The sequence below is a fragment of the Amphiura filiformis genome, chromosome 13 (genome assembly GCF_039555335.1).
Source record: "Amphiura filiformis chromosome 13, Afil_fr2py, whole genome shotgun sequence".
Lineage (NCBI taxonomy): Eukaryota > Metazoa > Echinodermata > Ophiuroidea > Amphilepidida > Amphiuridae > Amphiura > Amphiura filiformis.
Window position 1 is genome coordinate 6,522,512 of NC_092640.1, and position 14,486 is coordinate 6,536,997.

Sequence of the window (14,486 nt, forward strand, 5' to 3'; positions counted from 1 at the left end):
GTTATTTGAGTACTTGGGCATAGCTAGGAGGTAAGGGTGCTGTGCTCCATTCTAGGCCTCCTCCAAACTGTAAAACTCAAATTTTTTGCGCGCTTCACGCGAATGTAAACAACAGTAGTCATATCTTTTTCACTTGTAGCGAGTCAATTCAAAAACGGCAGTAACTTTATTATTAGTTTATTGGTCTTCTAGAAAGGAAGTCAAGGAAGACAATAACTGCATTTATATTTCCATAGGTGTTGTGGTTCATAAATCAAGGGCAATAATATTAATATCTAAATTTAAATTTTGGGCGTTTTCCCTCCTCCCGAGAGAAATCATGCAGTAGGGGCAGATATATGACAACCCTTGTATCACGTCCTGCAGCAATTCCTCTTGTGTGTCGGCTTCATTTGTCTCAATAAGAGCAAACACTGCTAGGTCATTCTCCCTTCCGACTAGCCTTAAAGTGGACATTCACCTTCATCATCATCAAATAATTTAAAAACATGCAGTCCCTTGTTATTTTCTAATTTCAAAAATCGTCTTTTACAGGATAGGAAATATTTGAGATTAGCCCTCATTTAAAAATGCGACTTTCAGACATTTTTTTCTAAAATTATAAAGCCTTGTTGTTGATTTGTTTTTTAATTATGTTCAGTTTTGGGCCTACAATCAAAATGGAAAGCACGGTGGGATAGCATTTAGGCGTAAATCCCGGGAGGATGGGGGTTAACCCCCCAATATTTTGATAAGGGGGCCACATCCCATTAATATTTTGAATTGCGCACCAAATGACTTCAATTGGATGGCGTGTAGGCATATTTGTAAAAAATCTTCCAACTCTCAGGGGTCACATCTCCTAGACTCTCCATGTCAACCCTCCCTTATAGACCTAAAAATCTATGCATTGCAAATATCAGCAGATAGGCCTATATAATAGCTTTAAAATGGGAATCTTAGTTGTCACCATTCTATATCAGTATATGTAGGTTTGTTTTCTTTCCAAATTAATATGCCTAATGATTTTGTATGTGTAAATAGCTTCATTTCAAAAGAAATCAATTCAAAATCCTTTTCATTGGAGGCGTTGTGTATGTGTTTGAGTGGGGGGGGCAGGCGCCATCCTGTATCCTTTCTCCAGGGCGGCACAAACCCAGCTCAGCCCCCGGGGTAAGGGGCTCCTGGATACGCCACTGATAGGCTATTTACTTTTCAAATCTTGTGACAAATTGTGCTTGCTGATGCTTGTATAAGGTATTATAGACAAATTATTAGAATGCATGTGCACCATAGAAATGACCCAGGTTGAATAAAATAAACATATGAATGAATATTTTATTGCCTGGATTATTTTTGTTGGGACAAAATAATGATATAGTTTGACGCTTTGAAATACAGTTATGTTAATCATAATAAAGTTACAAAGTTAAAAATTAATATCGAAATATTGTAAAATCAAACTTTTTCCCTCATAAGTTGTATCAAAACAACATATTGAGGAAAATGATATGACAGATTTTAAAACTTTGATATGGAAAGATACCCCAGCCCTGTTGTCTCACCAGAGAAGATGAGCAGAAGTCTTTCTATCTGATGAAAAAAAAAAAAAACTCTAGGTACAGGGTGTCCCAAAAAAAGAGGCCTCTCATTGCGCCCTCTTTTTCTCCTATTTCTGAAAAGTTGATTAAATACATTTTGGTATGTAAAGAAACCTTCAATCGTTAGCTTTCAAAAACCAAAACAATTATTTCAATCGGCTCACAACTTTTGAAGATATGCCCTTTTGAATAAAAGTACCCGTTTTTCACTCTGTCCACGGATAGCAAACAGAGTGGTTGGGATGGCTCATATATGGAGTGGCCTGTACGATCACCAGTAGTAGTCTAGCATCCATTTTACCCACAAACTAATGACACTATTAACAAAATCCATTGCCCGTAAACCCACCGGTAAAGCCCATTCCATAAATAAAGTTATTTTATAAAGTTATCATTGAGGAATGTTTGATATTCATGCATGGTATGTGTACTCCTTTTCAATCTTTGAAGTAGCCAAACCTTCTCCGTGGACAGAGTGAAAAACGGGTACATTTCTTTAAAAGAGCATATCTTCAAAAGTTGTGAGCCGATCGAAATAATGGTTTATTAAAGCTAACGACTCAAGGTTTCTTTACATACCAAAATATATTTGATCAACTTTTCAGACATATGAGAAAAAGAGGGCGCAATGAGGGGCCTCTTTTTTTTGGGACACCCTATATGATTACGAAAATGTTTTAAATAACTATTATCTACAAAAGTTTTATAACAATGTTTTATATAAAATGCTAATATAAAACGTTTTCTGACAATCTTTCCTGACCTTTTGCGAATAAAGTCAAAAACATTTTGTGTTTGCTGGGACCCAAACTGTCTTCCAGATACCGTAGTCCTTAACTTTTGATTCTTCAGATTAGATTGGTACACTTGATATTTATACAATATGAAAACTAGAATTACACGGTTCATAATTAAGGCCCAACCCAGCCAGCCGCTCAGCTGACCACCCATCACATGTGGTACTAAAAATAGTACGCAAAATATCAGTGCACCTCCAGGTAGTATGGTTCGTCCTTGTCAGCTCCTACGGTTTCATTCTCCATATTGTCTTGAGGTATTTCAATTCCTGTATCGTCATGTTCTTCCTCCACTGGATTATCCGAATCTTCCTCCGTATCTGACAGATAAGTCGAATACGAGGAGATGCCTATATCATGATATTGTTGCTCGTCCGAGTTATTTGAATCTTCCATCGTGTGTGGTTTGTTTTTACTGAAATATATATATATATAATTTTATGTAAATACATACATAATTTGAGTTTGGGAAAATGTGGAATAGCGATTCTTCTCTTTGTTCATTTCATATCATACATGAATTCTCTTGAATTAGTGGGCAGGGATCCGACTCTGAAGTCTCAGAGGGCAGCTTGTACAATGGTGATTCAAAGTGATAAATAAGTGAAAGAGACAGAACATAGGGTTAATTAACTGTGCAGTGAGTGCCTGGCCATCTTGTGTTCTATAACATGAATTTAACATCAATTTTGGCAGCATAAGGTCTGCAGTATATCTTCATATTTGAATGGGTGTGAACTTATTTTTGGACACGCCTCTATTATAATGACACAGTTATCTGTCTGTACACAGATTATATTTTGATTGTAGTGACTGTTTCGTTTGTTAGCACATGTCAGTCATCTGATGGTTACTGGACCATGTAAACCTGCCAAACGCGATATACTGCTGGCCCTATGTCTGTCAAACTCATAACAACTCGTAATATGACTAAATAAATAAAACTAAAAATACGATCATAATTAAGGGAACGGAGTGGGTCTTTCACTGCACAAAACTGAACACATGGTGAATATAATATTTTACCCTTCTATTTAGTTAACCAGTACATAAACTGTAAAAGAATGTCATTTTTCCAGTCTATGATCAGCCCAGTATTACTAGTTATTACTAGTATTAGTATAAAACTATTAGTCGAGCATTGTGTAATTATTTTCAAAATGTTTAGTTAGGTACAACTTAGTTAGAAATATCTACGTAGAGCTCCTGGTATTTTGGTATACAGGCTGTCCCAGAAAAAATTACCGAGCGAATGAATTTGACGTAAGTCGAGAAATAGACATCCGAATCCAAAAATAAAAAAATCAGCGTGTAGCCCATCTTATTCTGCATCCTATACGTCAATTTTATTGGAATCGGTTGACTGATTGCGAAGAAATGAGCGATTACATAACGCATGCGTCAATTCACTTCATTCCAAGTTTGAAAGTAAAACCATTCAACACAATGCGCACTATGATAGTGGTGAAATGTCAATGGACTTCATGTTTTGTTCTGTGAAATCCTTTTCGTTCTTTTTAAACAATCTATTTCTTGCAAAACATTTAATTTGGTTTTGTTCAAATCTGAAAACCTGCACGATATTGAAAATGAAAGCTTACATGTAAGATGATACTCAAGTTGTAAATATCTTTTTTTCGTTAATGTTGATATAATAAATGTTGCATAAAGAAAAATTGCATAAAAGAATTCCAGCTGGCTTAAAAAAATTCTCTCTCACATTTAAGTTTTTGGAATATTTCGTAGAAATTGTAATTTTTAAATCTTTTAAAACTTCAACATTAATGCTGCATGGTATCAAAAATCACACGTAAACTGTAAGCACTTGATCATTGTCATTCTTGGCTCAAATGTTCTTTGGAAAGTTAAAATTTTACCCATATTTGCACAACCTAAAGAATTGAACTTGGAAAGCTTCCAATTGCAGAAATCAAAGTTTTCTCGGACAAACTGTTATTCATCTTCAGTGAAAGCATGAATAACATCACCGTCGGATTATGAAATAGATAATATGGACTAAATTTAATGAGATACAGAAATGTAAGGAAGCGGTGAGCAAGTATGAAATAAAAATTACTTTAAAAAAGGAATGGGGCGCCCAAATTATGTGAGCTTGGACGTGATATGGTGAATTCCATGGCATGGTGTTTAGATTTGGTCCCGGGGATTTGGTATCATAATAATTTTTTCTAGGGAAGAGTAGAAGATGATCAAATGCAAGAGAAATGTGTTTGATTGGGGAAGGTGTATCACAGGACCGTTTTGGATGAAATAAATTGAATTGGAATGAAGCTGTCGTGTCAATTTGCGATTATGTGGGGTGGGGGGAGTTCAATTTTGGGGCATATTGTAGTGATGATATTGCTTTGGATATTGAATATTGTTGAATTTCGTTATGCAGGGGGTATATGATGGATAGTATAGAAGAGGATCTACCCCTATGTTGACCAAAAGAAAAGTTTTTATGAATGTATAACGTCTGTGATACATATACATCATAACGTCTGTGATACATATACATCATCTACTTGCTAATACACTGAAAATCTAATAGAGATGAAGGATAAAAGACAATTACAGAACATTCATTCTTCATAAAAGTAGCTATATGGGTATTGGGTATACAATGTTTACAAGATAAGAACGTTAATGTTTTGTACATGAACGTAACATCTTTGATACATAGTTGTTAACACACTGAAAATCTGACTAGAGATTTACAATTTGATGATATCCAAAAGAATACTTACTAACTTAGCATTGAAGAATTAAAATAATTACAGAACTTTCATTTGTTAACATACACGTAGCAATGATTAACAATGTTGAAAATACAAACGTAACGTTTTGTTCATAAACATAACATCCTCGACACATCTATGATCCGCATAATTTGTTGATTAATGTCATAAACAGTCACAAAAGATTTATGGTCTGATCATTTTATCATTTTAAGGGGACCCGATATTGCATTTGGAAGAACCAGGCTTTTCAATTACTATCAAAACTGCTGGGTACCAAACTTTTTGATGCAGCTTGTATAGTAATTTGTTCTAATTTCCATGCAAAAGGAGCCAGTTGTTTCATCCTTAAAACAAATAGGCTACACCATAATTTCCAATTACCCCATGCAGATAGATAAGACCTTGGTAAGATAAGCATGTTAATTGTTATTTCACTATCACTATCTTGATCTTGATAAGATGCCTGACTTTGAAACTTTGGGTACAAAAACTCATACTCTGCAAGTTAGGTCAAATTTTGCACTATGATTGTTTATTTGAGGTTATTGGACTATGCCATTCAGATTAGGCTATTGTAGTCCATAGTGTTGGTCACCGTCTATCGGGTTCTAAGAGGCGGTAAATTGGTTACAAAGGTCAAAGTGGTTACAAAGGTCAAAGGTCTCGAATTATTTGGTGTTTTTACAAATCCATTAATTTTGTCTTTTAAACAAAGAATATACGCACACCATTTTATCCTGTGCATAACAGAAAACAATAATAAAATAAAATCCAAGCATATTGTGGTTTTATTTCTGAGCAAGGGCATAATTTTAGCAAAACAATTGCGGAGTAAATCTAGTAAGAGTGAAATTAGAAGCTTCTCACACACTCATGCCTATATTGTGGGCCGCCTCCGTAGAGGGCGCCCCAAAAAGCGCCTGTGATCAAACTTGGAATGAACTGCATTGATGCGCGCATTATGTAATCATTAATTTCTTCACAACCAGTCAACCGAATTAAATAACATTTTCGTACGTGATGCACAAGCAAATAGGCTATGCGCTACATTTTAAATTTTTTTGATTCTGATGTTTACTTCTCGACTTACGTTCAATTTTATTCACTCGGTATTTTTTTATGGGACACCCTGTATCTCTGTCAGCTCCTAGGCTTTGATATCTCGTATTGTCAAGAGGTATTTCATACCACGTATCGTGTTTGTCCTCTGGTGGTGGTGCCGGAGTTGGTATGTGAGTAGAATAGTAGTGTAACACAGATGCTCTTTGTTCTGGTGTCTTCTTCCTAATATATAAAATGAAACGAAATGAAATGAAATAAAATAAAATGTTTGCCAAAAATATTTTACAATAACATTTCGACATTTTAACATTGCATTTGTTTCATATAAAATGTTTAAAAAAACGTTTTCATGACCTTTATACTGTAAAAGTGGACATTTTCATACTTTTTGTGTTCAAAGCTGCTACAGCCAAAATAACATCGTGTGAATATATTCCTTTTGTGTATCAGTCAATATAAGGCAACTTAGAATTGCAAATTTAAAAACTAGGAAAACAGTTCAAAATTAGCAAAGCAAGAAAATTTAATCCCGCAAAAATTTCTACTTTTACAGTACCTGCCATTTTATAAATGTTAATAAAATATTTAGAATAAAACCAAAACGTGTTTATAACACCTTGATGTAGATTATTCATCCATGCAGTTGGTAAAGCAAAAGTACAGAAATTAAATCAAATACTGAAACTTACGTTTCGATATTTGATAACACGACGTTTCGTCCGAAACCATCGGACATCATCAGGTGACTCATGAGACCAGGCACTGAAATGAATCGATCGCCGTCTCTCACATGAACAATCACATGACCTGACGATATCCGATGATTTCAGACGAAATGTCGTGTTAATGGAATGTAAGTTCCAGAACACTGAAAAGATTAATTCGCCAAAAAAGGTTCAACTCTCATCGCCAACGAGATTTCCACCGCGCGATGAGAAATTTCACCACCAAACTCGTAAAAATCTGGCTCAGATTTCAGTTTTAAAAGCATCGCATCGTGCTGCGATGTGGAGTCTGAACTGGACTTAACAAAAGGCAGGGGCACCTTTACATACAGTTTTAGGTTCAACCAGTTTGGCCACTTTTGCTTGTAAACGTCAGGGAGCATTGTGTTAACATCTGTTGAAATGTTATATTGCAAAATCATCGATGGACATTATACACTCAGTACGCCAGTGACCATCCTCCATTGTTATGCATAGTCATGCTGAAAGTCGATTGATACACGTTGAAATCAGTATAATTCAGAAATAAACCTTTTTGCTTTGAAATTAATTTTCTCGGTCAAATAAAAAACAATAATTTTATTTTTTCAGTAATGTCAGATAAAAACATGGCACTTGGATATATCTAAAAATACAGTACCAAGCATTATATTTTTTTCTGACATTTACAGAAGAAATGAAAATTATTACTTTTCATTTGGCCGAGAAAATTAATTTTACAGGGAAAAGGTGTAACTCAAAATTTTGCTCATTTCAACACCAAATTGGATCGTTTGTATTACCTCATTAAGGTTACACTAAGAAACGTATAAAAAACGTATAAAAGATGTATAAAGTTGTTCTCTAAAACAGAGTTTTCTCAGTAACCAGATATCGCAGCGAGTGAAATGTTGGTGCATTGGATGTAGCTTAACATTTTCCTTGTGTTTATACAAATTTTTAGAATAAATTTGAAAATCATTCGTTTAAAGCCTTTTTTCGCACCATGTTCACAAGATCAAAAACGCATTCCATGACGTTGTTTTTCAAATGTGCGCCCGTATAAAACAACGCCGAGTGATTGTTTTCTTCTTTTTTGTATTGTACTACAAATCGATCAAAGAAATAATGTTGCCATGGGAAGAACCAAGTACAGTACCGATTAAATCTTAAAAGCCCGTTTTTTTTGTGGAACATTTTCGAGAATCTTGCTTGAGAAAACACTACTTTTTTACATTATCGATATCTTGATTGTGGAACGTTAATTTTGACATCTAACTACCAACATTATTTCTCAACTGTCTGTCGATTACTCTACCACTTGATTTTCATTCCTAATTGAAGCTACTTTTGCAAAAAAACGAGTTTTTTCGTCATCGATGCGTCCAATTTTGCGGAGGAATGCGCTTGTTTATCATAACAGCCTGCATGCACTATTGATCATGTAGTCAGTTTGAGACCAATAGATTTCGTAAGCTGTCTCTGTGGCGCAATCGACTAGCGCACTTGACTGATAATCTTGTCGACTAAATGTAGTTGTTTTGAGCTGGTCAACTAGTACGGGTTCGAGTCCCTGTGTGGTGCAATTCTATTTTTTTCTATTTTTTCTTACTTTTCTCTTTTTCTGTCTTCTTTCTTGTTCGTTTATTTCTTTCTGACTGCAGTGATTGATTGTTTTTGCCGGTTTTTTTTTATTATTGTATAATTCATTAATAGGCCGACTAGTCTAAATAGGCGCGGCCTATATAAGCCTATGAATATATTTTACAAATTAGATATTGGTTGTTGGTTTATTATTATTGTTGTTGTAGTTATTGTTGTATATATTGCATAATCAGGGTAGGCCTACTAGGCCTATTACTAGTCTATAGCGGCATTGATTTATTTCACGACAGATATCATCTAAGGATAATATTTAAAAAAAATGAAAAAAATTATAAAATACCATAGAAAAATTGCAGAAACCGTCTTCCCCCACCCCGGCAGCCCCTATCATGGTTGCCCCCTCCCTCCCTATCCCTGCAACATAGGATGACTCACGTGCCAAGGTTTCATAGGTTCGTGGTCATTTTGCATGTAGATTGATACACCAAGTAGTACGCTTGAGTTCATTTTTTTCTGCATGGCTGTTTCTATTATTAACTTACGCCCCTCTGGAATCAAGCCTTGAAAATCCATTGTATTTAACCTTAAATGACTGAGTGAGCCTGCTATAACAATAGCCATCAAGTCACTAGCATTCTGAGTGTATACATTGTACCATCCTTGTTCACAGAGTGCACAAATATGTTTTCCATACCTTTTACAGTACGTCACAATAGCTACTATAATAGCTATGATCACCAGAATTCCAACTGTAATGGCTATAATAGCTGTTGAAGTGCCTGTCGAAGAATTACCTAAGAATGACAATACATGTACATTAATTGTATAGAAAGGAGTTAATGAAACTTAAAGAAATAGGAAATGACTTAAGGGATGGGGTATGAACGTTTGGACAGTATTTATTGTGGGATATTAGAGCACATCAGACATTTTTGAAATTCGCAATGTAATACACATTTTATGGCAAATGATTAAAAATTGATATTTTTGATATTTAACAGTACTCGAAACAAACTTTATAAATCTGATGATTTATACTTTAAGTGTATGTAGGTGGGATGAAAAGCCGACGATAAATTGAAAATTTTGACCTTTCGTATTGAAGATATGGATTTTTTTCCCAAAAACACCAAAAAACTTAGGTCTTTTGTTGGAAAAAATCCATATCTTCAATATGAAAGGTCAAAATTTTCAATTGATCGTCGACTTTTCCTTCCAGCTACATACACTTTAAGAATATATCATTAGATTTATAAAATTTACTAAAATTTATAAAATGTGAACAATATCAAATTTTAATAATTTATCATAAAATTTGTATTATATCGTGAATTTCAAAAAATGAAAATTATTTGATATCAGAATGCAATTCGATATGTCTGATGTGCTCTCATGTCCCACAAAAAATACTGTCGAAACGCTCAAAACGCTCATTCCAGATCCCTTAAGGGGTATAATCCATACAAGATCCCGTCCAACAATTTTTCTTAAACTTCGTACCAATTAACTTTCATCGATATACTTCGAATATCTAAAATAAAAAAGATGGGTCACCGAGCTCGTTTTTGAGAAATAACCATTTTAAAAAGGCTGTTTTTGGGAAAAATTAGTACAGGCGTCTATGGAAAAACGGAAAATTTAGACATATTTTCGATTATAACAAAAAATCTACCCCAACAATTTTGCTGATATTTTGATATAATATGCGCACTTATAGGATGTTTCATTAAAGCTAATAAAAAATGGGGGTCACCGAGTTACTTTTTTCACAATTTGAGCAGAAATGGCATATTTTTTGGTTCAAAATACCAGTGCGATATCATAGCGCGTCACTCGCAAAAACTTGTCGCAGCTCATACGCGCTAAATTGTCCGCGTATGCAGGTGATATCGCAAACACCTGCAACATGACAGTGGGGTGATTTTCTTCGGTTTTATTAACCCTCTTGATTCCAAAGTATCCATTAGGTATTTTACATGAATCTGTAATTTCAAATTGAATTGAATTTGAACTTTGGCAATACTGCCGTTTTTTCTCGTTGTTTTGCATATAGCAAAAATACTTGTAGGCCTACCTATGACAACTTTAATGACGAATGCTTCACTCCTATGCAATTTATAAACAATGTTAATTTTTTGCAGGCTATCACTGAATAGGCCTTTAATTATTAACTTAAATATTAGCGGATCCCGTTATTTATCATGTTTAGAATGATATTAATATTACTCAAATATCATCTCATTTTAGGCATGTACCCAGCATACACAAAACATTTTCGACATCATTCGCAAAGGTTAGAAAAAGGTTGCAAACGTTTAAATGTCGGGTTATTTAAAGGGTTATAAAGTGTATCAAACGTTTTCAAAACTCAAAAACATTATACTGCAAACATTCTAACATAATGTAATTTCAGTGTTGACAAAATATTTGGCAAAAACTATTTGCAAAACATATTTTTACAATAACACTTTGAAAACATTCTAGAAATATTATTGTAGTGTTTTCATACAAAACGTATTAAAACGTTTTCATAACCTTTATATAACCCGACATTTAATTTTCTTCTGGTTCTGGTTCTGGTTAAATACTTCTCAACACTTTCTACAAAGCCAGGCGAGAAGGGTATTGTCGACTATGGTTTGAGGAAGCTGGTTCCAATCTTTGGTTGTGTTGGGGAAGTACGAGTAAACCCAGCAGTCTTTCTTGCCTGTTGGTCTTTGGAAAGCTTTTGTACTTAAATCAAAACCCAAATGTTTAAAAGTTTTAACGTTTTTTGTGTTTGCTGGGACAACTTGGTTCGATCTACTTATCATTCTCGTTTTATCATAAAGTTATAAAGTCAGTTGCACGCGAAGTAAGGCAGATATGAAAATAGACATTTTATTAAAAAAAATTAAATTGACTTCATGCGATATATATTTCAAATTACAGAATTTTACCTTAAAATACTATTGAAATAATTTCCTTATATTAATAATCAGTAAAATAAGAAACTACTTTATAATAAATAAGTTATATAATACTAGTTAATAAGACAAATAAAAAAGGCCGTTATATCACCCCTTTTATATATTTTTTCGTAGGCCTACTGTGCCTGTTTAAATGGACAGTATGCCTAAGAAACAAAATATAGACCTAGTTTTATTTATATAATATATAAACCCAGGCCCGACGCACCCCCCCCCCAAATGCCAATGACCCAAAAATTCCACTTTTTTGACCCAAAAGTCCCATTTGCCAGCGTAGCGAGCCGAAAAAATAGAGGTTTTTTATGCCTTTTTGGTCCAAAAATGTCCAAATCCGCCCCCACCAGTCCAACAAGGTCCAAATTTTGAAAAAAGGTCCACTTTTTTCAAAATCAGCACCCCCCAAAATAAATCCTGGCTACGGGCCTGTATAAACCTATAGCCTATATTATTTTTACGTATTATTGATTTCCTCTTGCTCAACCTTTACCAAAATTGAGTTGAATTGTGTTAGATTACATTACGAAGTTACACTTTATAGGTAACCAAATGAGAGATATGTAATTAATGCTAATACCATTTAATTACATCATAATTTTCTTTTCCATGAAATAATACATTTTTTTTTTTCTGAAATGGGCTCGCCCTAGTCTAATTAGGCCTAGGTTTATATATTTTGTTATCTTGGTTATTATTTTATCTTTCTTTTCCCCATTTTTCTTACCTTTCCTTCTTCTGTCTTCTTTGTTTTGTTTTCGTTTCCTTTCTTCTTTTTATTCTTTTCACTTCTTTCTGTCGTTGTTATTTATTTGATTGATTACATTCATTTTTTCAGTTTCCTTTATTCTTAAATTTTCTGTTATTTCACTCTGTCTTTCTTTGTTTATCTTCCTTTTATTCCTTCTCTTTTCTTTCTTTCTTCCTTTTATTAGTTTTCTTTCTTTCTTTCTTTCTTTCCTTCTTTCTTTCTTTCTTTCACTCCTGAACTTTTTCTTTATTTCTTTCCTTCTTTTATTCTTTGTTTATCTTTCTTTCTTTTACAAAAATCATTGGTAAATGGCGATGAAAACACGGTAGGCCTACTCTCGCGTAGCTGAACTTCTTACCAGCGCCTGGCGCACACTCCACGCAGTTTTTAGTTTGACGCGCGCGTGGCGGCAAGAACTTCGCGGACAAGATTTCACAGAAATTTTAGTTAGAAACGAGTGCGTACTAGACGCGTGGATTATACCCCTTAATGATAGACGAAGCGTTAAGATATTAAGTCCTGTGGTACATGTCATCGTAAAATTGTTAAGGAAAAGAAGGTTAATTTTGTAACATGTAGTAATTGCACACTTGACTTTCACATTCATTGTATTGATAGCTCCCTAGTAGATACATGTAATAACTGGGTCTGTAATTGCTGCTGCTTTAAAAATTGTAATAATGAAATTCCATTTGGTAAATGTTTTATTAGGAATTGCTTTTTAAGAATATCTAATGATGAACTTCCCTTCAAGGAGGATAGATTTATTGATTTTAATTGTTCTCTGTCAAAAGGTTATAAATAGGACATGTTAATATTCAAAGTCTTCGCTACAAAGTAAATCATATAAGATTTTGGATAAAACTTGGTTGGATAATAATATTAGTGATAAGGCCATGTGTTTTGAACTCGCCACCCTTAGCGTTACATCACAAGTATTATGAATTTTTACACCAATCAAGTTTCAAATCAGAATATCTCCACAACTATCAACCCTAAACTAGCAAAAGTATACGTTTTTGGAAAGCTGAAGGCAAAAGCAATTTAAATATACACATTTCAACTCATTGTACCTTGAAGTTATACAGGGTGGAATAAAAAAAAATCCAAATAAAAAAATGGGTCACTTAATGCATTGCTTCTTACTAACTTGCAGTTATAAACTGAAACTAAACAACATTGATTTGGTTAGATGTTAGGGGGAGCCTACTGACTTTGGAAGAAAAAAAATCACAGCTGTTTGGTAATCTCGGAAAAATATGATCAAATTTTTTTACAATTCAACATATTTTGAACTGAAACATTTTACCCCTAACCCATACAAAAAAAGTAAGTCCATATTTAGATTCCTCATCAAATTTCCTCTCAGAAAATGTAAACTTTGACTATGATAGGATAAGTAATTAAAAATTTAGAGCAACTTTTAGATTTTGAAGACATCCGCATTGCTTACTACATACAGTGTTTAATATGAAAACAGGTAGTTTTGCACATAAAAGTTTGCATTTCATAGACTAAACCAATCATAAAGAGTTCAAAATGATTAAAAACAATTAGCAGAATAAATAATCTTTCAAAAGAGCTCTTAACCATGTCTGTAGCCCATATGGATGCAAAGATATGATCAGTTGATTCAACGCGCACACACAAAATCTTTATTTCCCATAGACTTTACACATACCGCCACCGCCTCATCCGCCACCGCCTCATCCCCCACCTCGGTCATTCTGAACTCAAACAACTCTAACTCCACTATCTTAGCTGATAAACAATTCTCCTTTGGAGGTCTGTTAGGGCACACATTCAGCTACAACATGACACCAAACACACGTCAATACCTTTTGTTTAAGCAGAGATATAACAATTTGAACGAGTCTCGATTTGGAAAAGCGTAACCAAACCACCATTTTTGGGTGGCGAGTTCAAAACGCGTGGCCATAATGAGATTAAAATCGATGGTTATAACATAAGTAGGCTTGACAGGACCTAAATATGCAACATGGTGGTATATTATGTTATATATATATTAAAGATGGTATTATTTTTAAAGAAAATTCCAATTTGCATAATTGTTTTTATGATGTTGAAGCTTTATGGATAGAGCTCAATTTGCCCACCAAGCCTATTCTTCTTGGTACTGTTTAGTACTTTAGTACCACCAGATTCTAAAGCTGAGTACTTGGACAAGTTGGATTCAAAATAACACCTCCAATTATGATGATGTTGTTGTAGTAGGTGATTTTAATTTAGACATAAGTAAGAAATATAACTCACATAAAA

General features: G+C 34.1%; 1 protein-coding gene across 3 annotated transcripts in view; it reads right to left on the reverse strand.

The window, feature by feature from the left end:
* Positions 1-1,368: 1,368 nt before the first annotated feature.
* LOC140167927 (uncharacterized) overlaps positions 1,369-14,486 on the reverse strand; it is a 78,060-nt gene continuing 64,942 nt past the window's right edge. For 2 of the 3 annotated variants that reach the window (XM_072191217.1, XM_072191216.1), the window contains exons 3-5: positions 9,187-9,286; positions 6,310-6,405; positions 1,369-2,792 (exon numbers count right to left, since the gene is read on the reverse strand). In XM_072191217.1, coding sequence (XP_072047318.1) covers positions 2,564-2,792; positions 6,310-6,405; positions 9,187-9,286 — 425 coding nt within the window. In that variant the 3' untranslated portion in view covers positions 1,369-2,563. Of the gene's footprint in view, positions 2,793-6,211; positions 6,406-9,186; positions 9,287-14,486 lie in introns of all 3 variants that reach the window. The other variant, XM_072191218.1, reaches the window with a different exon arrangement.